The 23675-nt window shown below is 43.1% G+C and overlaps 1 protein-coding gene across 1 annotated transcript in view; it reads right to left on the minus strand.

Annotated features, from left to right (window-relative positions):
- Nucleotides 1-332: 332 nt before the first annotated feature.
- The window catches only part of LOC137267942 (uncharacterized), a 30650-nt gene continuing 7307 nt past the window's right edge, over nucleotides 333-23675 (minus strand). Inside the window, exons 3-9 of the mRNA XM_067802394.1 lie at nucleotides 22658-22763; nucleotides 7548-7608; nucleotides 6778-6890; nucleotides 6443-6480; nucleotides 5784-5937; nucleotides 5323-5438; nucleotides 333-2757 (exon numbers count right to left, since the gene is read on the minus strand). Of these exons, the coding sequence (XP_067658495.1) occupies nucleotides 2257-2757; nucleotides 5323-5438; nucleotides 5784-5937; nucleotides 6443-6480; nucleotides 6778-6890; nucleotides 7548-7608; nucleotides 22658-22763 (1089 nt within the window). The 3' untranslated portion in view covers nucleotides 333-2256. The remainder of the gene's footprint in view (nucleotides 2758-5322; nucleotides 5439-5783; nucleotides 5938-6442; nucleotides 6481-6777; nucleotides 6891-7547; nucleotides 7609-22657; nucleotides 22764-23675) is intronic.

Below are 23675 nucleotides of genomic sequence, written 5' to 3' on the forward strand. Positions count from 1 at the left end.
CATTGGCTTAGTATGAGACTAAAGCCACCAAGTTATATCATGGAACATTGGCTTAGTATGAGACTAAAGCCACCAAGTTATATCATGGAACATTGGCTTAGTATGAGACTAAAGCCACCAAGTTATATCATGGAACATTGGCTTAGTATGAGACTAAAGCCACCAAGTTATATCATGGCACATTGGCTTGGTATGAGACTAAAGCCACCAAGTTATATCATGGCACACTGGCTTCGTTGGAGACTAAAGCCACCATTTAGGACTGCATGACAACACTGCATCAGAGGGGGGAGATGTGACCAAAAAATTTAATAATTTGCATAAGAGTAATAGCATATTTAAAGATTTTTATTTTTTTTTCTTTTGAAATATCTATAAATGGCTTTGGTTCTACATCTTCTACACCCACAAAAGTGAGTGGAGAATACTACAATTTGCATTGTGCAAATTAATATATATTTGGGCAATGTCGTTTTTAACAATCCATAGAGTTCCAACTATGGTCCTATATTTGCAAATCAGTGGAAAACAACAAATCTATACCGTAAGTCATGTAAAGATCTACTCTAAAAGCTATACTGCCATCCTCATATATATATATACTACCCATAAAATGTCTAGACTCACTTGTGTTATCATGACCACCTACTTCAGCCAGCTGTTTTAAACTTGATTCTGCAAAATATTCCATACTGTTTATTGCTACTGTTTACAGATGAACCCATATATTCTAAAGCGAATTGGTACCGTTAAAAAGATTATTGTATGTGTTCAAGAAATGACGAAACTTCGTGAATTCTCAACAAAACTTTTCACCAAAATGCAGCTGTTCACATGCAAAATACTTGCACATATTTTCAGTAGTTTGATGCATGATCCTCATGCAGTGTATCTGCAGAAAATCTGCATTTGATTCCCCCATGTCTGTGGCGAAATTCAACCTCAATGTAAGCATATGAGTCAGTGAGTTAATATATAACTTCACACTGGCAACATCTCAGCCATATCAGGATGATGTTACCATATGAATATGTACGTAACTTAAAGTGAGTGTTTTAAGTGAGTGTAAACTTTTCATGGGTAGTGTATGTGTTCCAGTGGTTTGTGTAGCCAAAAAAGGAAATTCTCTCTAAACCAGATTCAACAAGATCAATCATTTAGTTTTATCCATAAAATGGGACACAATAAAATTCATTCATACACAAAAACCAACATAAAAATAAACACTTTTTTCAAATGTTCTCAAATACAATTTACATGATATGATTTGACTAGTGTTGATGAGCACTGATGACATATTTCATTGAACGAATAAGTGAATAAAAACCACAATAGAGAATGAAAGATAGAATGTTTTTTGTTTTCGACTAACCACGCTCAGTAGCTGTAAAATCAGTGATTAATATCACAAGTGGCTGTCTTTCCTTGCCATAGACGAAACAGAATTAATCAAGCTGCATCGGACCTCAAGATCGAACTTTAAACAAGATGAAGTCATCAACATGTCCACAATGGCAAAATACTCTTCAGGAATATGTCTACTAGTTATAACATGTAAATAGCAAAGTGGAAGGAGACTACTGAAAGGTTTTTAAGTTCTGCTCCATGGAGAGTGCACTCCCACCAATTTCCCCTGACGTCAAACTTCTTGCCATGGAGACCAGGGTTCCCCTTGATGCAGAAACCCTGCATATATGACACAGTGTGAAGTGAAATTACACTTAAAAATCAAAGCTGTGTCACTTATGATGCAATAAAATCACTAATCCAAACCACACAATTCAGTGCCTTAGGTAATAAATGTAACTTAATGATTTCTAACCGATTTGAGGGTACACATGATAAATCTTAGGAAATCAGACTTGGAGGCATATCCCTGAAAAAATAATTATTAGTTGAAAATCAATTATCTTTGTAAATTGTTTGAACCTCAAATTTTTATTTTTATTATGAATCCTGGGCTGATTTCAGTCCTTATGAAAAATGTTTAAATAGGTCTGAAAGCAAACATTTCATTTTCATCAAAGAGACATCATTCTGTCATTTCATTTTCCTTTCTGTCATGAATTTTAAAGATCAGCAGAAAATTTAAAGCAATTCAAATCCTTGACCAGCACAGAGAAAACCTTAATGATAAAGCAGTACTCTTAGTCTGGCAAAAGAAGCACAAAACTGTCACCAACAAAAGCAATCTGTGAACACGTTGAAGTATTCCAAACAGAACTTAAACAAGAAGGTGTTGGAGAAGCACCCGGACTACACACTTGCGGATGATGACTGAGATGACTCAATGCCACTGGCATCAGATTCAATGCCAGAATCACTCAGCTCTCTGACAAGCTTCTTCACATTGTCCCTGTCAGCCTTTCCAAGGTTGTTATTTTCATCCTGGGATGATTTCGTCTCAGTATCCTTAGATTTTAAGGTATCTTCCTTTTCTTTCGTTGGACCTTTTGGTGCAGATTCTTCTTCTGTTGTGTCTTGGTCTTTCTCTTGCAAAGATTTTTCTTTCCCTTGAAGAGATTGTTCTTTTTCATGAGCAGGGTCCTCTGCAGTAGATTTTACTGCCTCTTCTTTTGCCGCTGTAGATTCCTCAACCTCTTTCTCTTCTGCTCCTCCTGTTTCAGATGATTCATTCTGTTCTGTGTCATTGTTTTCATCAACTTTATGGTTTGGTGAGTTTTCACTGGAGTTAGCTCCCTTAGCACTTTCTTCAGCATCACTGACCATTTTGGTTTTCTTTGGAGAATCATCCTTCTGCAACACAAAATATCAACAAGCACTGAAATCACTTTGGAACAAATTCAGTGAATTCTAAATATTTCTTTATACAGTCAGTCATCTCTCGCATAACGCAGGTCTTGGGGTCCACGAATGACCCCCCGCGTTATTAGACATCCGCGTTATAGTACCTATTACATTATGTGGAACAAAGGCCGAGTTAGATCGTATACTAGTATTCCAAAGACATAACAAAACTGCTGTTTCGTGAATTGGGTCCAGTAAAAATATATTGTATCGTTGAAGGTGAAAATAAACACACTTTGAAAATGAAAATATATATATATGTACGGGAAACTTTGCAATAAAAAATCACTACCTGTTATCAAAGACGTATATTCACGTGGATATACATCTTTGTTGTTATTCAACTAAGCCGGAAATAGCGATCAGCTGTGCACAGATGTTTAGGTCCAATGTACCGGCGATTCAGGTAAAAACGATCCGATAATATTACATCAAAGAACTTCTATTCCATTATCAGAATATTTTACATATTAAGCTGTTATTGTAACAGACTATTTTACATTGCTATCTGGTTAGTTTATAATGCGAGTTTTCTGCAATGTGGATATGTACGATAAACACTGTAAGTTGCCATCCGCACTGAATTTCACTAAGTTATAAGAGTGCAGCAGCTGATTTGTTGATGAGCTATTTTCGATTTCGTGAAGGGGTGTGATCGCAGTACAACCTTTTTATGAGAGCCACGGATTACCCGCCGGTTTAACCGAATCCGCGGTATCGCGGAGCGCGTTATTGTGAGGGACGACTGTATATGCATACCTATCCTGCACTACTTAGGAAAAGAGTAAGTAGTCTAAGATTAGCTAAAAATTTAGTAGAATCTAAATATATTTTTAACACTTTTCCTGCTCTACTGCAGGAATGGTTAAAAATGTATTATTTCTAAATACTTTTAATTTTTAGCAAATGCATATTTTGTTTGAAAATTAAAGATATTGTTAAAAAAAAGACTTAGATCACTGAATAAAATGTGTGCAGTGCTCCTGATAAGGTGCATATTTGCGTATTTCACTCAATAAAAGCACATTTACTCTCTAAAGTACAAATATGGGAGTACTGAAAACACATAAGAATCACTTGAAACCCATTCAGGCTATAATACCTTGTGTAAATTACACAATGAACTAAACTGGCTTGTGTAGGGCAACTGTTTGTGGCGCACAAACTCTACAACAGTGTTAGCAAATGTTGTGATGCCTATATATACATACATTATTATGGCCGCAGCCACTGTCTGAAGTTAACTGTAGTAGTCACATGACTTTCACGCTGTGTTTGAAAATGGTTGCCAACTATCTGGCTACACAGGAATTGAGAAGCATTTATATTTATATAATTAAGTGTTAAACATCCAAATAGGATTAAGAAACTCTTTATAAAAGTACCCCATTCTTCAAACTAGTGCTAGTATACAATATGCTAGTTTTTCCTAAAAAAACCCCGTCCTTACACATACATAAGCAGACATGGGTGTAAATACCCAATTGCTTGAAGATTTATTTGGAGCTCTGTGTGTAAAATGTTTTAAGAATCCATCAACAATGTTAAACCAATGGGATGTAATTTCCACCAGATAGCAACATACAAGCAGAGCTGCGTACTACAGAACACGAATGTTGAACAAGCAAAATAGGCTGTAGTTGAGTTTAGTCCACTTTTACATCACACAAGACATATGAATACCGCAGACTAACTTTTTGTATGTTTAAACACAAAGTTCTTGTACTCTATGGCTTGGTTTGGTTGTTGTGTTGATAAGCGCTGCCCTCAGCAATATTCCATCTATATGTAACAATTCATACAGAATAACAAAATCTGGACCAGACAATCCAGTGATCAACAGCATGAGCAACAATCTATCCCATTGGGATATGATGACATGTGTCCAGGGGCCTCATTATTTTGTTTACAACTTTAAGAAAGTAAACTGACTAATTTTCCACTTACCCTGAATTTATAGCATAATCATGATGATGACATTATTATGTGATAAATAAAGATGGAATTTGATGTCAATGCTTACTGGACTTTTTCTTAAAAAGTTATAAGTAGCAAAGAAAGACTTTATTATCATCATGAAATTCAGTGGCCACATTTTGAGCCGATATGAAATGGAATCCAAGTTTATTTACGCTTTGAAACCATATGTGGAAATTTCCTCTTAGTCCACGGACAAGTAAGATACCAATAACTGACTGCCCAAAATGAAAACTAACTTGACCTGGGCATCAAGCATGAGATTTTTTAACCCCTGCAACCAAGTCAACCAAGTCAGCGAGTCTGACCACCCACTTCTGTCAGTTGCCTCTTACGACAAACATGGGTGTGAATGAAAAGAAGACATATTCTAACCCGGTAGCTGAAGACCTATTCTAACCCGGTTGCTGAAGATCAATTCTAACCCGGTTGCTGAAGACCTATTCTAACCTGGTTGCTGAAGATCAATTCTAACCCGGTTGCTGAAGACTAATTCTAACCCTCACAGGTTTCTGGTCTATTATAACTGTGACATACTTGAATCACATCCCATGGTGGCGGAGCCTGATCCTTGCAGCGACGCAGGGCAAACTTCCAAACTCCAAACCCAGAAAGGCCTGTTGTGTTCCAGAACTTCTCCACGGTGTAGATTCCTGGAGGAGAGACAGTCAAGGGCATCCATCAAAGGTGGATGGGTGAGACAAAAGAACACTGGGAGAGTGGGTGGTGGAAACGGATGGTGGATGGGTGCGAGTGAAAAAGTCACTGGTGGGTGCTACAAAATGGAAAGTTTAATTGTTTTTTTTTTAATTTTTCTAAATTTTATGTTAGGGGAAGGGGTAACAATATTTTATGGTGAAGGGTCAAAATCAACCTATGGAAAAACAAGCATGTGGCCAGACATAGTGTCAAGCAAACAGTAAATTCCCTGCAACACATTTACGTAAAAAAAACAATATCTAAATACAATGATGCAGACTAACTCTGACATTACTCACCATCGTATCTGTAGCCTTCTTCAGGCGCAAACGGACTGTCCAGTTTATAGCCTCTAATAACCCTGACTGGATTTCCGTTCTCACAATTCTTGGACAATGCCAGGTTACCATTGGTCAAGGTCTGGTCTTTAGACTGCGGAGCTGTTCGCAGGTTCTGTGGATAAATCACTTCTGAGTGAAATCTCATGGCTTATGTGTAAGTTGCAATAGCAAAAATATGTGACAAAATCTCATCCTATAACATTGTTGTGACAACATATGTATATCTTGGCCAACTTAGGCCCACTAAACAGAGTATTATTAATATTATTAGGTGAAGGTTTGCAGTACAGATTAAGCGCATATCACTCTCACCTCACTTCCTGTTCAAGACCACATGCTCATAGCACCTAGATATTGTTAACATGACAGATCCTAATAAAGTTTTTATAAAATTCAAAGCTCTTCCTTGTAACCTCCTTACAGTTGTGCCATAACTAATACAGCGACAAGATCAAAGTGAAGCTATATATCTGCAGCAATGATGGAAATACTCACTTAGCAAGACTTATTGCAAATTTTGTTAAAAAATAAACTTAAACTGGAATAAGACAGCCCCAAAAGGTAACTTGGAACAAAATGCTGTATGTTGAAAACCCCTTTTTCAACGACATACCAACCTTTGGATTAGATGCTGTTCCTTTCAGATCTCGGCCACCTGGAATAATTCAATTCATAAACTGAACAAGTCACTGAACTCAGTTACAACCCTAGTAAAACATTAGTTTCCAGTTTTTATGAGTATCACAGAATCCAACTTATTTGTAACTTCCCATTACTTAGAATTATCACAGGAAACAAGCTCAAAAATTACTTCCCATTACTTAGAATTATCACAGGAAATGAGCCTTATATTTAATTTTCGGTACCAAACTACTTAACTGTCTCTTGTAACCTTCATGGGTTAACAGGACACATTTCAAAATCCAAAGTATGTACATGCATTTGGGATTACCTTCTCCTGTGTAGGTGAAACATTCACCAAGGTCAATATTGTCGTCATATCCCCCAGACAGGGCTACAGAATACGCCCCTTCTTCGCCACGGTGGATACCAGCAACAGTTGGTCTGGGGGCACAAGTTTTATGATGATAATTACAATAGTTAAAGCACTGAGAAGCTTATGATGTCAACTGAGTGAGGGGGTGAGTTCAGATTTTAAGTCCGACCAGATGAACTTCAGCCATGGAAAAATAACTTAAAATATCAGAGTTAGATAGGCAAAACTAGTATGAAAATCTGAACTATGAAAGATAATACAGTATAAAAAACAGATCATATAGATTACCAACAACTGAAGGTAGATCACCATACCATACTAGGGACCATGTCAAATGAAAATTTGCTTTATGCCATAAAGACGAATGAATGAAATTATAAATGCAAATTAAATTTGTTGATGTTTTTAACTCAATACTATTCAAGCTATACAACAGTTGTCTAAAGAAAAAAACATCTTTTGTTGAAACTGTGTACAGTGTAGTGTATTTGGTTTTTTTTATTTGATTAAACATTTAATTGAACAAAATGGGCCTGCATATCTCATTCAGGGCCTGCAGATTTTCAAGCCTGAAGGTGGAAGCAGGCCCTGACGGGCAACTGGCACATTTATGTACTTCAAACACTGAATGGTGAAGATCACTTGATGACATATGGAGTTGTCCTCAGATGTTCACTCATGTACAGGTATTCCACCCCAGTGAGATTCAGTCAACCACCACACACCTGTGGACACCATCTCTACTGCAGTCAATCCTGTAGTTCCATACAGTCCCGATTTCCACACCTACAGGAACCAAAGAGGAACAAATTAAACAAAAAGGAACTCAAGATGTGAGTTTATCAAGAACACACCAAAGTGTAATTTTTGCAATAAAAATGTAATTCTCTGAATAAAATTAATATGTTATACTTATCCTGACTCATGCTTACTAGGATTATCTCCTCTCTCTATGCAAAGATAGTGGAACACTTGAAATCCCCTGCAGTTCCCTTCTTTTGAATTGGACGTAAAATCACACCTTTCCGTTACCTCCCAGCTTTCCCAGTAAAATTGGTCACATGACCTGCCATGCTCATCACTCTCTCTGATAGTAGTATAGGGAATGATAGTTCTGGCTCACTTTCACAAAAAGTCTCTACAACGCCTTATTTACTAAATAAGACGTTGGTGGGCCCCTTAGCTCTTGCTACTATTACCCCTACTACAAAAAAGTTGGCGGTAATTACTGTGCCTTGGTAGGAGGTAACACTGTGCCGTACGGTACGATCAATAATTCTTCTCTTACAAACCCCCTACCCGGCCCACCCCTCAAGTAGTATAAGTTAGGTTCGTCGGCTTTCATATCCACTTTATCTATGTTGTAAGTTTTGACTGACCATATAGGATCGGTGGCTCGCTTACGGCTATCGCCCTCGTGTTCCCCCGGCTGGTATAGATACCTCACTAGAGCCCTATCTGGTATCTGTTTCTCCTTCCCACGCAATGGAGCGGCCGACTCTGCAACTACTGATTTTAGTTTGATAGCGTCTGCCGGTTTCTTACCGGTGAGACGGGTGACTTCATGGTTGATTGCCGACACCACCTTGGGTAACCTCGTGACCCATTCAGTCGATCGTTTTCCAGGGGTGGTCATCTCCCTAGCATACTGATAGCCGAACAAGCGCTCAGCCAAAGTCCTATTAAATCTCTCCACTATGGCTTGGCTGCGATGGGCTCCGGCCGTGCCACGCCTGACCTTTGTATCGTGTTTGGCTAGCAGTTGTGACACGGCACCCATGAACTCCCGTCCGGGGTCAACTTGCAGCTCTGTTGGCCACGTCAGTGGGCTGCGTTTGTATATACGTTCAAATCCTCTGGCTACCTGGGCCGAATCTTTCGTGGTCAAGGGTTCGGCTTCCTTGTAACGACTGGCTACATCCACTACGGTTAAGGCATACTTGTACCTCTTATCGTGGGGTAGGAACAGTAGGTCTGCCTGGTGAATGCTATTAGGTATGTTAATACCGAACCTCCTTCTAGGCACGTAGCGTGGTGCCGGTAAATAGATCTGCCACAGGGCTTGTTTTTCAAGCCACGCTTTGGCTTCCTCCGGGGGTACTCGCGCTAGTTTAGCTAGCTTATCTACTGCGTTAGCTCCTTTCCAGTACCCACGCGGGCTGTAGTAAATAGCCTCAAATTTTTTCATGTCCATACGCGTATGTGTTTATTCCATCAATAGCTATCCAACGTTTCGTGTCCATAGGCGACAGGGACGTCTTGTTTATAGTCAGTCCGTATATCTTATGCCCATCACTTCTAAGTGTGTTCATTTTATGTCTAAAGGTACGGGTCTTGAACAGGGCTTCCTTGAATCTGGCGTGTTTGATGTGTTGTTTCACCACATACTTCTTAACCCCCTTAGCCTTCCGGATCTCACTATTGTCGGCTTTCAGTATGGAGTACATCTTAGGTCTCAACCCTATGTACTCGGCTATGGGCGTGCCAGCACACTCGTCCTTCATCTTACCTAGGACCTTTTTATTTACAGTACTGTGTATGGCATGGGTCTTAGGGTAATCGCTGGTGTCGTATAAATCAAGGTGTTTTTTCATGTCCTCGTACACGTCCTCGGTTCGAATCTCCATCAGCAGGGAATCCGTGTCAGTGTACAGTACTTCACACCTGTCGCCGTACTGTTTCTTGAGCTCGTTGTAGTAAAAGTCGTACATCAGGTGTTTGGATAAATCGAGGATGCTCATCCCCACGTAAACAGGCCGGTTGAATTTTATGTGGCTTTTCTTCATGTGTATGGCAACCAGGTTGTCTGTAAATATTTTATTACGGTTGAATGCCGGACTGGCTATCAATTTCCTGAGCTTGTCTTCCTCACTAGATCTAACCAGCTTCACGGTCACGCGTTTCCTCAGGTTCTCCATAGTCTTACCAAACACCGAGTTGTTCATGAGCTTGTAGAGATTTTTCTCAAAATCACTGGTGGCTTTTTTTCGTAGGTCTGTGTTCATTCTGATGTAGGGCTCCATCCATGGGCTCTGGTCGAACATGAGCACCCTGTGTATTTTGGTCAGCCTCATACCCAACGACAGGTACAGCTGTAGGTTGCGATAGTGAACGATGTACTTGGTCTTATTCATTAAGTTAGGCACGAGTTTTTCAACGTCTGTCACACGCCCACCTGACAAGTTATGTTGGTACTCAGACATCCAGTCTGGGTTAACCCTCATACGTTCGGGGGCCAGGGGGTAGCTGTTGTGCGATGTGTGTAATTCCTTGGGATACTCTAAGTCAACCTCGAGGATATAACCTTTGTTCGAATCTGGTGCAACCCCCATAACATCAACGTGGGGTACCCATTCGAATCCCCCTGTAGGTAGATACTGACTCATGGCCCAGCCGTACAGGTTGTTTGCGTCGAGGTAGAGAATGTGATTGGTTGGTTTGTTAGGATCGTAACCTTTCACGTATTGATTATTTGCTTTCGCGTATCGTTTGGATGCCATGGAAATCCCACCTCGCAAACCTTTCTCAATGAATAGGTGCATGTCGTAATCTGTGAGCAATTCCAAATTAACTCCGGTCTTTTTAAGCAAGGCGTCCCACGACAGACCTGGGCTGGTGTAATACCATGCGGGATCGAGTTTATACTGCTTTAAACATGTCTGCCTAAACGTTTCAAACACGTCGGCTAACAGCAGTACATCTGTCCTCAAGTACAGGTCGTGATAATCACCCAGGTTCTTACAACCCAGTTTATTCCATACGTTAGTCGCGTGCGAGTAATCATCTCGTGAGACGGACGCCTCATTCAGCTTGCTATAAAAGCAGTCAATAGGGGGTAGTCTGGTCTCGGTGAACTTAGCCCAACTATCCATGTACTCATAGGGGTACACACCCTTCCTCATAAGCAGGGGTCTAGTCTCGGCGTCTGTGTATCGATCGGTGATAGGGAAGGTATTGTTGGCCTTGACCAGACTGTCGAGTGACGACAGGAGGAACTGAAACGAGTCAATGAACCTAAGTCCGTTTAAGCTGAAGGAGATGTATCTCTCCATGTTGTTGGGGATGCACGTTATATTACCATCAATTTTCGCGATGGCCTGCATGATCAAGTGTGAGTCGTACCCTCTCAAGTTGTGAAAGACAACGGGGATGTTTATTGTCCTAGGGTTGATTTTAAGCTTGAGGTTGCACGCGCTGTGAGCGGCGCCTCTATACTTACCAGTTATGTGGCAGTGATCTCTCACCGAATCACCGTTAAGTGGTGAGTCGCACACGTGACAGTTAGTGCTACTAGCGTGAGCTAGCCTGTCGACTCGGGTCATACGCATGGGAGCGATTCTATACAATGCATTCCTAATAATTTTTTCTTCCTCCTGCAAACACTTTAGAAACCTTTCAGCCGCGTCAGGCCCCCTATACACTACCGGAGCTTTCGTTTCCCCGTCACAACGGACGACAATGTATCCAAACGAACAGGCTTTATGCTCTTGTGTCTTGTGGGTGAAGCTACCACTGGGAGCCTCGCCGGCGGCAGCCACTAAGGCTTCGAAGTCGGCGTATATAATATAAGGTACAGACATTTGGTTCTTGTGGTTACTGAATTTTAGGATATTTTCACCTTCCTTAGGCATGTCGATTCGTATGGCCGTCTGCCCCACACCTTGACAATCATCCCGGTGGGATTCTAATAAATCAGCTCGACTGAAACCGTGTAGGCATCGTACACAAAAGTGTTTTTCCCCAACGTGTTTCGACTGGTCGTGCAACAACCGGCTGAGATGTTTTATCCACGTGTAGTGATACTTTTCACCTCGCTGGATCATGAATATATTGATAACTTGGCGATCCTTCACCGGGCTGACCCTGTGTACTATTGTTGTGTTACCTTCGTGCCCAAAGACATTTATAGCCAGATTATTCTGTTTTTCTACTTTAGTGATCTGGGATATTGGGGTGGGTTCATCTATACCATCCCAATTAAGCCCATCGTCTTGGGGATAGCTAGAAAGCCTATCTGAATTCTTGCCAGCTGGAAATAAGGCTGACCTGATAGCTAACCTAAGGCAATCGTTTCCTCTATTCTTAACGTTTACTATGGCATGTTTGTTCCTATAGTAGGGAGGCAAGGCTAGGTATGACCCGCCTCTGAACGGCACGTAGTTAGCTATGTCTAGATAGACATTATCGATTTTATCTACAGCCCACCCGGACCCCAAGTGTGTGTAGCGTTCTAGGTATTCTCGTATCTGCTGAAAACTTGTATCGATTGATGCGTCAATGGTCTCTGCATGTGTGACGACCTCTTGTTTACCTCGGAAGTAAGGCTGAACATACTCAGTGGTACTCCCAACCTGCTTATCGAGCGACATTTTCACTGTGATCTGAAACTTGATACTTCCTAGGTTATTTAGTTCCTGGTTGACCTTATCAGCTATCAGAGGCTTGATATCTGTAATGTCTATGTTTCTATCAACGTGCATGCGCCAACCTCTCAAATAATTGCCTACGGCGTGCTCAGTGCGCACGAACTGTAGGTCAATAGCTCTATTCTGTCGTAATAATTCTACAAGCTGTGGTTTTCTCATACGGGAATACCCGCCTAAACCCAAATCGTGTGCCTCGGCTTTCAGTTGTTTTACAGTGGGAGGTTTTGCTACGGGGGCATGTGATAACAATGCGGTTAACCCGGCTCTCCCCAGGTTTGAATAACCCGTGTATCCAAGCTGTTTTGCTTGAGCTTTTAATTGTTTTACCGTAGGAGGGGCTTCTAAACCTAGTAATCTCAACAATGCTGACTTCCGCATTCTAGAATACCCGATCACACCTCTCTGTTTTGCGACCCGCTTGAGCTCGCGCACAGTAGACATAGTGTTTACACCTAAGAGAACCAATGTCTAATTGGTTCACAGTAAGGGGAGGTAACCCTTAAGTGGCTATCTTGAGCAGTCGCCTACGTTCTTTTATGTAGCCTTTTTTATTCTCGTAGATGAGTTGATGTCTGACTACGTTCGCTCCGTGAGCTTTACATAGACAGTAGTTTCCTTTAACCCCGATACCACACACAGAACACGTGTAGTTAGGACTTCCCATATGGAAACAACAGAACCCCTGATTCCTGCATTTCCTACCACAGGCCTCGGTCTTCCCCATAAGTATATATTCGCATCGGTATGGAGCGGGTCTCATGTTTACTTATATAGGTATTTTAATTTAATTGCTTCGCAACCAACGCAGTAGCTGCTATACCCAACACTATGAAGCCCAGTTCACGATTCATTTGTCCCTTGGATGGTGTGTAGTACTGAGCGAGTGTGGGTTTATTGAGCGGTTCCAATTGTTTACCAGTTAGTAGATAGTATTCTTTCATTGCTTCATCGACATCGTTGAATGTTTTAATGGCATGGTTTTCACGCTTGAGTTGTTCGTTAATAAAATCGATCCTCTGAAGGCGTTTTTTAGCGTACTCAGCCTGTGCCCTTTGTAATTTCTCAGTAGCGAGATCGTGCCGCTTCCTTTCTTCCTGTATTTCAGCCGCGTGATCATCTCGTAGTTTCGAGAAGAGGAAATTACTCCCGGAAAATGCCAGGGCATTCACTAACGCCCCACCGACCATCATAGCTATCGTGGCCATCCCTATATTTATTTCATTATATTATCAGGTATTATTCCTTGTTTTACTAGGATGTCTTTTGTGGCCATCGCCATACCAAGGTTCATTATGAGCATACCCATATCCTGCAGGTTGAAATCTAGCTTGATAGTTGGTTGTTTAAGCACCATTTTAGTCAACCGAGCGTACCCTACTGCTAGACTGGCTACCACTGTGGCGTGGTATGCGTCGTTGACGAACGTTTTCCCCTCAGACATTATGTATATGATATAAAATATTAAAATTATAACATGATATGCGGGTCAATAGTGGGGCCTGCTGGCGGCGTGGGGGTACCCCCAGAGTTTCCCTCAGTTCCCTCACGTGTATATAACCATGTTATAACCACGGCAGCAGTTACGCCTACAGCCAACAACAGTCGGGGGTTGGTCACTTTATGTTGGTTACACCACCGTTTTTTACCGGCAGCTACTCTCTTAGGATTCTTCTGCCTGGTTACTGTTGAAGTGGTCTCCACCGTCACTGTTGGGGGTGGGGTCTCCTCCACTGGGGTTTCCTGTGCAGCATCCATCTATACTATTATTATTATTCTTTCTCTCAAATTGACAATGTTTTGCCGTGATAATCGCCGCCGTCACTGGAGCCAACAACATACCATATTTGTGGTACAGCCCGCAGCTGATAGAGCTCACGGCGTGTTCGATAAAAGGGTCTTTCTCGAGGTCCTCCCACAGGTAAAGTCGGCGCTCTGGTGGAATGGGAAGGAAGTGTGATACAATACCGGTGTATATCTGGGTCATAGCCGATCCTATTGTCTTTGTCATTTCTGCTCCGAGCCGGGACTCGTATCTAGCGTACAGCTTATCGATTTCTTCGGCTGACATTTTGTGAATTTTATCCGGAGTGTAGTCTCCAAAGTAATGTTTGGCTTTGCCGCCAACAGCCAACGCCACCAGTTTCTCTCGCTTGTCATCAGTGGGGCCTGCCGGCGTGGGGGAACCCTCCAACGACAATTGTTCGAGCAATTCCTCACACTCCATCTTATAATATAACAAGTAAGATTTAGTTTTAACTATATAATACCCGATGCAGACAAAACACAGAGAAATGAAGGTTAAGTTGCACACGACAAATACTTCAAATATCATAGCTATATGCTTAGCTTTGCTTAGCTTTGCTTAGCTTTGCTTAGCTTTGCTTAGCATACTATATATGCTACTGGTTGGTCGGTCTTTAGCACGAGCTTAGCGTGTTTAGTTTCAGCGAGCTGTTTCTTTACCCGTTCCCGTTCTAATTTACTCATCACATCGTTCTCTCTCAAACACTCCTCGAACGAATCCCTGTCCTTGCAGTGAAATAAGGCCACCCATCGCGTCTGCTCCCTGAGGTCTTTCAACACCGAGTTGAACTTCTGCGTTAGCACCCAGACGCTGTGATTTGCATGCCGGCCGGAGAAGGCCAGGTACGATAGCATGTCTCTCTTTTTTGTTATCTCGCGATTAGCGCTGCAGTCGTCCAGTATGAACAGCGTCGGTTCCCCTTTAAATTTCTCGTGAAGAGCTTTCAACCAGTCCTGCAGGCGTGTTCCAGGGTCGATTTTGTGTACGTCCGGGTCCGTCATCACCCAAGGTCGCGCGTACGTTTTATTCATGCTCAGAGTAGGGCACATGATAACGATGTTATCGAACACATCCTTGTAGTAACCCTCCAACATATCCAACACGAAAACGGTCTTCCCACAGCCAGTCTGCCCGCACACTATAGCGCAGTGTGGGTCAGTGGGTAGTTGTGGGTACCCCCGGGGGGTGTGGGGCAGTGGGGACTGTTTATTGTTGGGGGGTGTGGGGGGGTACCCCCCATCAGTAGATGGCTTGCACGAATCTCCCATTGTCTATATTAAGTTGCGCGTCCATAATAACGTACAGATATAATTTCAACTTACCAGCGGTTTGAGCCTTCTTAGTAATCTGGATGGTTATCCCTTCGCTACCGTTATCTATACGGCGCCCGCTACCGTGCAGTTTATCATCATCCGTGGATCGCATGTCCAACCATAGGGCGTACTTGGTGGTCAGGTATTCACCGATCTGCACGGAGCCGAGGTCCAGGTCCTTTGTTATGTAGTCCCCCACTGGTAGCTTTTTTATCTCATCCCACTGCTGGTGTGGTCTCATACCATGACTGAACAGCTGGTTGGGCACGCCCTCGATGGTCACTTCCACCTTTTCAATCTCGGGGTTGAAAAACTTCTCGCTGTCCCTCCGGAATGGATCGTTATCCTCCACGGGGACGACCAGGATACCTTTCATCGATCGCGCCGGCACGTTCAGGTTGATATTCCACACAGTGTCGCTCTTATCTCGCACGACTGATCTATGCCTCAGTACGCGATCGTACAGGATGGCCATCTTCCCAGAGTACTGGTTTCGAACCTGCCTGGCCAGCTCCGGGCTAGTGACCATGTCGAACTCAAGAGAGATGTTGTCTATGGCATAACTAGCCTCATCACCGTTCGGCGTACGCACTACTTTGCTATAGTCGTTAAACGTGAGCTCGTATTCGAGCCTATCACCCAGCGCGGCCTGGTAAAACGGCGCGTGTCCCGTGAGTAACTCGAAGTCGAGCGGCACGCAGAATCGATTCCCGTATGCTCGAGCGATGGCCTTTTCACCGTCCGATAGCTTGTCTTGCTGGTCTTGCGTGAAGACATACCCTATGCGCGCCCGGGTTGATTTGCTGATGCCCTGGTACACATCATTGACTCGTTCTCTCTCGCTTTTCCAGAGATCCTTGTAGCAGTGAAACACGTCGCTGTCGTCGATGCTCAGCACCTCGTTACTGCTGATCTTGACGGTCGTTTTCTTGATGATGGCTCGACCCACGTTCCGCACTAGCTCGCGTTTGTCGTTGTCGGAGGTCAACGTGATATTGAACGCCAGTCGAACAGTGCCTGGTACAATGAGGTCATTCTCACCAAGGTTTGGAAATCTAACCAGCAGAGTTTGATTCTGGTCTATCTTGCTGGGATTGTTGGTGATGGTCACCGACTGGCGCACGGCTCTGGCTCCTAATGGCTCTCTCAATCTTCTGAAAGGATCTAATTTTCTGCCGTACATTGTTATATAAAAGAAATGTATTTTTAATACTAATGGATGAAGACATAGATATGACGGAGATGCCGGGCGCTAGTGCCCAGGCATTCGATGATGAGCAGGAGACCTCATTTACTAGTTCACCATTGAACCAAGAACTCTTGGAAACAACGGTAAATGATTATTACGAAAGTTTAAGAAGAGATAAAAACTACGTTGAACCACAGGGTCGATACCATAAGAATTTTTTTATTGATACAAAGGGTGTTCTACGCCTTAAGTCTGACCCAGGGGTTGACCTCTTTAACAAGAGCAATAAAAAACCACTGGCCTTGTCAACTCTAGCCAGCCGCCATGGTGTCGAATTTATCCGTAAAAATCTAAACATGAATGATTACGGTGGTGCAATACCTAAGGCCGTTAAAGAAGATCTGCAAGCTACCAGATCCCACCTCACCACTAGAGATGAAATGACACCACAGCGTGCTACAGAAGCCTCGGACAGCATAGAAAAACTGTTGAGCACCTACTGGGACAAACCGTTACCGGGGTTTGACTTTCCGGTAAGGGAACTGCGCGGCTTAGACGAAGCCGTGAAACGCGTGCGTGGAGAACTCGTGAACAACATGGGTTAAACTGAACGAAATCGACGAGCACATCGCTAGGGAAAAAACCAAACTCAACGAAACTGAAAACGATGATATGAAGCGTCGTATCAATGAACGAATACGTGATTTAGAAGACGAGAGACGTACACGATTGGAAGCCGCTTCCTCGAATTGTGAACAGCTTCGATCCCAGATCAGTCGTATTCGGGAAACAATCGATAGAATACTGAATGAGGATACAACTTTAGCCAACAGGATTCGGATATTGTTCCGGGAGCAAGGGATCACCATCGCCAGCATTCTGACTGCATTGGGTTTCATCATATCAACCCTGGTGGTGTCACTGACAGGGGGAACCCCCACACCTGCCGGCGGGGGAACTCCCAGCGGTGGTGTTAAAGACTGGATAAAAAAACTCGGGGAAGGCCTAGCTAAACTGGCTGGTAAAGCCGCCGAAGCCCTTCCCGGCATCCTGGGTAGCATCGTCTCGTGGTTGTTGAGCGCTCTGGCTAAAACTGCCATGTGGCTCAGTCAAAACATGTGGGCAGCCATCGTCGCCGTGGCGGGTCTGGTGTACGTAGCGGCTAAGAAATCTTTAACCAAATAAGTCCCAAAGTTACCCCACCAACCACTAGGGCCGTTTTATTATCGATGTGATTGGAGGCCTGAATATGGGGGTGTGTGGGGGGTACCCCCACATGAACTTTAGACTCCGGGGGTGGCTCCACTATACCCGTTTCACGTGGTGGGATGTGTGGGATATAGGGGGTGTTAATATCGGGGTTGATACCCAACTTTTGGTCCGCCGTGGCTATGATTATTTTGTTGTTATAACCCACCACTTTTTTTATTCTCAGTTGCATATCACTCGGAGACATGTACAGCCCCACGCCGAACACGTAGTTGACTTTCGATCTGGCGTATTCTAACACGTTTTGGTAGCGTTCGATGGCCCGCGGGAGATCAACTGGAGAATTAATAGCATCCTCAACGTTGGCAACGAACTGTTTCTGAGCGTCGTAAGCAGTTCCCTTACCGATGATGTTGGAACGCGTTTGCGACTGCGCACCCAACAGTGCCCACACGTACGTTCGAATCGAGTCGTTCAACCTGACTACCCCGGCACGAGTGAATCCTTTCGACGTGTCCAGCATGAACATTTTCCACCCGTCTGCGGTTGACTGCTCCACTTTCTGGACTGTGAAAGCAACACCACCTTTAAAGTTCATACGATCATCCCTCCATTCATTACTCAACAAAGCAAAGTCCTGGCGTAGTATATCTCGTTTCAGTAAATCATCACTGACTTCTTTCACTGGTCGCGCGCCATCATAAGGAATACCCAACCCGTGGTTCGGCCCCGGCAAACGCCAATCCGTCTTCGGGTTTATTTCGAATTCATTGCAAATACGTTCGTAGACCCGTCTATCGTACGGGTTGTTTGTTGCGTCCCACGCTTTGTCCTGTGGGAGGGGGGCGCTGATCTCTTTAAGGATACGTCTGACCTGGTAGTACACGTGGAACTTGAACACAGACTGACTCAGCGGTCCACGCCGAGTGTCGGCCAATGTCACACCACACCCCGTTGTAGCGCACCACACGGCAAAGTTGAATTGATTCTGCCAGAACTGCATAGGGTTGTTGAACCAAGCGTGGACTGCCTTGATGTTAGTCACCGAAAGCTTATACTTATCGAACACATCTAAAAGCTGGGCATTGAAATACAACCCAGGAGCAACCACGATCTTCATGGGGGAGAAATCTACGTCCAGTTTAGGGTAAAACACACCAGGGGAATACATTTTAAAACTATTATATAATGAACATATATACTCTAACATGTACATAACACTTCCAGGAATAACGAGCGGTGAGGCCGTTCAGCTGACGCACGCGATCGATAACACGTCAGGCCAACTCGAAGTCGCACTCTGCGATATCACCTACCTACCGCAATGGACTAACATTAATATCAGCAACAATAAGCTGTTCGTCAGTGGAACTCGCAGCCAGATAACTGACGGCTACTACAGCGTGTGCTCTCTAAACGACGAGGTCTTCAAACCCCTGGGAGCCGAACTCAAGATGAACGATTCAAACGGTACAGTGGTGTTAATCAACAACGGAAGAACCTCCTTGAGGCTCGGCCGACCATTAGCGAGGATACTCGGTATGTCTCCTGACGAGATAAAACCAACAACAACCGTCACAGGCACGAAGTTACCCGACCTAGTACCGTACCGAGAGCTGTACATTCATCTCGATCAGGTGAGCACAACGTACAACATTCAAGGAGGTCACCCTTCCACTATACTGAGAGCAGTGCCGGTGAAAACTGAGAAATTCAACGACGGTAGAACCGAGTCGTTTTCACCACGGCAGTATAAGAGATTAACCCAGGGCAACATACCTGAGCTGACAATATCGGTGTTAGATATAAATCATAATCCTGTAAATATAGGATACCTCAGCTTAACGCTTCATGTAAAATGACCAGCGCACAAGGGCCCGGAGTGAAAAAATGCGTTAATATCGGGATCTCCGACCTCGGAGACACACACGGTTTCGACGCTCCCGGAGTAGATGGTAAATCATACGCCTTGCAACTGAAAAACAACATTTACAAACGCGTTGAAATCCCCTCCGGTGGAACCCTAAGTGATATAGTAGATACCACAAGAGCAACAGTCAACACTAAGTACGCCCTTGTCAACACCGGTGATAATAATTGGGTAATATACCCATCGTTCGGGGGTAAACTGTTCGACTTAGACGATGTTGAGAGCACTACCGTCGTCCAAAACAAACCATATATGCTCGTCTTCACCGAAGATGACAAGTGGGTGTTGTTACCCGATAACAACTGGTTTATCAATATTAGACTCGTCTCCCCCTACGTGTTCACTGATAACAAAGACAACCACCTAAACAAAGTCGTGAACAATGGAACCCTGCTCGTAGCTTACGTCCCAACTCAGAGACGTAGCATAGTCGTCAGCCCAGTCAACACTATAGCAGCCCACATGCTATCGAGTAAACCAGCCATACAAAACGTGAAATTGCAGTTGGTGTCTGAATTCGAAGGTGTGGTCACTATACTAGAGGATCTACCGGCAAACTCAACACTGATCATCAAAGTCTACCTAGGGGAACCATCGGGGAATGATGTCGAGATCGTGAAGGGGATCAAACTCGGGTGGGTGAAACGACACCAGTATCAAGTTTGCAACGTTTACGTGCGGGTGGGTGTCGACTCCAAGACCAGTCTGCAGGGGGTCAACGTGATCGTGGAAAACAAGATATCACTAATCAATATCTTCCTGCCTGACAACATACACTTCATGGGTATGAAGTTAACCCCTGAATTATTATCAGAAAACCAGTTGGAAATTATATCGTAATAGTATAATAATGACCAGTCATCATCCCAACACTACGCTTAACGACCTAGGAGATACGGAGGGATTCGATCAGCCTGGTGAGGAAGATGAATTCTACATCCTGCACTTCAAAGACAACGTGTACAGACGGGTGTCGTTATCAGATTTAAAAGAGCCTAAATGGATGATCAACTTAACAATCACCTCACCTTATATCACATTAAAAGAAGAAAAAGGGGGGTACATCTCTAAGATTAGGAATAACGGTACCTTGCCCGGGGATTTCATTACGGAGAATAACGCAACAATCTCGATAGAGTCTTATGTTGGAGAAAAAAGTAGGTTAAGTTCTGACACAGAAAGTAAATTAACATTTAGCAGTAAGTTTTTTTTACCCAAGGAGCATCTTAATCAACTAGACTACCTCTACACAATCATCATAGAAGTCGTCTTTACGTATTTTAACCAGGAAAACTCCTCGAAAGGACGCCAAATTTTACCCGGGTTGACAATACACTGGTATAACGAACACGTAGGTCAATATTGCCGTATTGTTATACAACGGGATGCCCCCACGGGTCCTATAAACCGCTTAATAAGCCTCCCTGGGGTTTTTATTACAACAGAAAAGTCTATTGGCTTCACACCTATTATCCTTAATTATGATCTATCCCTTGTAGGCTTCAAATTCATTCGTGAAATATTAACTGAAACCCAATTAAAATATTTTTCAAAATATATATTATAGATGGGTCTGTACCCAGTCGTAGAGGAAGTAGCGAAGACGCTGGAAACCGTAGATGGGTTCCGCTTGAGACAGTTATGTGATGTGAAACGCCAACTAGAACAAGACCGTGACACGCGGAAAGCACTATGTAAAAAGTACAATAGAGCTTTCAATATCGTGGACGGGGCTGACACTACCCTTATGGCAACCAGCATGGGACTAGGGGCGGCAGGTGTTGGGTTGTTAGCTACCATCGTGGCTGCACCTATAGTGCTAGGTATTGAAATAACGGCTGGGGTGACAGGGTTGGTAGGGTTGGCGCTTAAGTTAGTATCACGCAGACTTAATCGTAAGGCATTGAAACACGACGAGATCAGGGTTCTGGCCGAAGCAAAGCTGAACACAGTGAGTGAGCGAATTTCCACGGCACTCTCTGACAGTAAGATCTCAGAAGAGGAGTTTCGTTCAATCCTATCTGAACTCAAAAAATATAACGGAATGAAACAAGATATTCGGTCCAAGTCTCGTAAGTCTGCTATCAGCGAGGACGAGAAAAAAAAGTACATAGAACAGGGGATACAAAAAGCCCAGCAAGCCTTTATTATGAACACCAAAGAGATCGTAGGCGGTTCACGTTAAACTGTTTCATCGATATAAACCTAACATAGGGGAACACGAGGGCGATAGCCGTAAGCGAGCCACCGATCCTATATGGTCAGTCAAAACTTACAACATAGATAAAGTGGATATGAAAGCCGACGAACCTAACTTATACTACTTGAGGGGTGGGCCGGGTAGGGGGTTTGTAAGAGAAGAATTATTGATCGTACCGTACGGCACAGTGTTACCTCCTACCAAGGCACAGTAATTACCGCCAACTTTTTTGTAGTAGGGGTAATAGTAGCAAGAGCTAAGGGGCCCACCAACGTCTTATTTAGTAAATAAGGCGTTGTAGAGACTTTTTGTGAAAGTGAGCCAGAACTATCATTCCCTATACTACTCTGATTGTTAGCCCGACACAAGAATCTACAGTAAGATCCAATGTGTCATAGTAGGGTGGTTGTGAGGGCTTGATGCCATGAGTCGGGTAAGCATAAAATATCAATATATCAGTATATTTGAAACTTATCCAGACTCATATGTCATTGCTTATCTGTCTTTCTTCTTTGTATTTCCATTCTATTATTTATTAGAGAACAACAGAACAAAGGTTTCCACTGTTGAAAGAAAGGGGAGATAACCAGTAAAGCATGAGTCTGAGAAGGAAGAATACAGAAATTGTTGAGAAAGTGGAGCATCAGAATGCCATTTTGAGTAATAGAGACGAACTGTTGTCTACGAAATGTGCACAGCATTATTAACTCTAAACAACCCTAGACAACCCTGAAACTGAATACATAAGGAGTGTAAGGTCTTACCTGGTACTGGTCCATAAAAGTTGGGCCTGTTCGGGGGAATTCTCTTTGGCTTGTATTCATCTTCCTCTTCCTCTACACTTCTCCATTCTTCCTCTGATCCCACTGGCTTAACACATACAAACAAAAGATATTAATGGTTCAGCAATCAGACTGTGAACAGTGTTCATGGAGGCTTTGTACAAGTGCATGCAGAGATAAAATTTTAAACATCCAATCCATATCTTTTGCGCATGAAATTTTCATTACAATCCTGAAGCATTTCATAAGTTATTGTATTTTTAATATGTTGCTGTTTTAAGGTATTACTGTTTTGAGTGAAAAACGCAGGTTTCTGCGTTAACACGAATACTGTGTGAACCTATACACAGAGACAAATTACTAACTGAATTTTGACAGTGATATTACGCCTGCACATAATTGCAAATGCATGAGTTTTATGCCACAGTCAGCAATAAAACAGCTATATGGTGGCAGCCTGAGAATAATCAAGTCTGGACCTGACAATCCAGTGATCAACAGCATGAGCATTGACCTCAGCAAGCATGACCCCTGATCCTGTCTGTCACCTCTTACGACAAACAGTCACCTATTGTGGCAAGCATGGGCTGCTGAATACCTATTCTACCTCAGATGTTCACTGGCCATTACAAATAAGGATTGCTGCCAGGCATAAAGAAAATATCATTGAAAGGTTGATTGTTCTTCATGTCGCACTGGTCAGTTTGACAGAGAATGGGTAATCAGTTGAGTTAAATGCCAATTTTAGCTTTATTTATGCAATATCACGACAGAGGACATAGAAATGGGCTTCACATGTTGCACCCATGGGAATCCAATTCTTCAGTATGACAAACAAATGCTTAAACCACCCCTACCATCCCTAATCAGCTGGAACCAGCTGTGAGTTTGATAGCAAAATGAGCATGAAGACCGCAAAAAAGACAGTTTGAAATATTAAACTTTAAACCATGTTATTCAAAACTACAAAATGTCTGTAGAGAGTTACTTCCCTTCTCCT

The sequence above is a fragment of the Haliotis asinina genome, chromosome 16, assembly GCF_037392515.1.
Source record: "Haliotis asinina isolate JCU_RB_2024 chromosome 16, JCU_Hal_asi_v2, whole genome shotgun sequence".
NCBI classification, from domain to species: Eukaryota; Metazoa; Mollusca; class Gastropoda; order Lepetellida; family Haliotidae; genus Haliotis; species Haliotis asinina.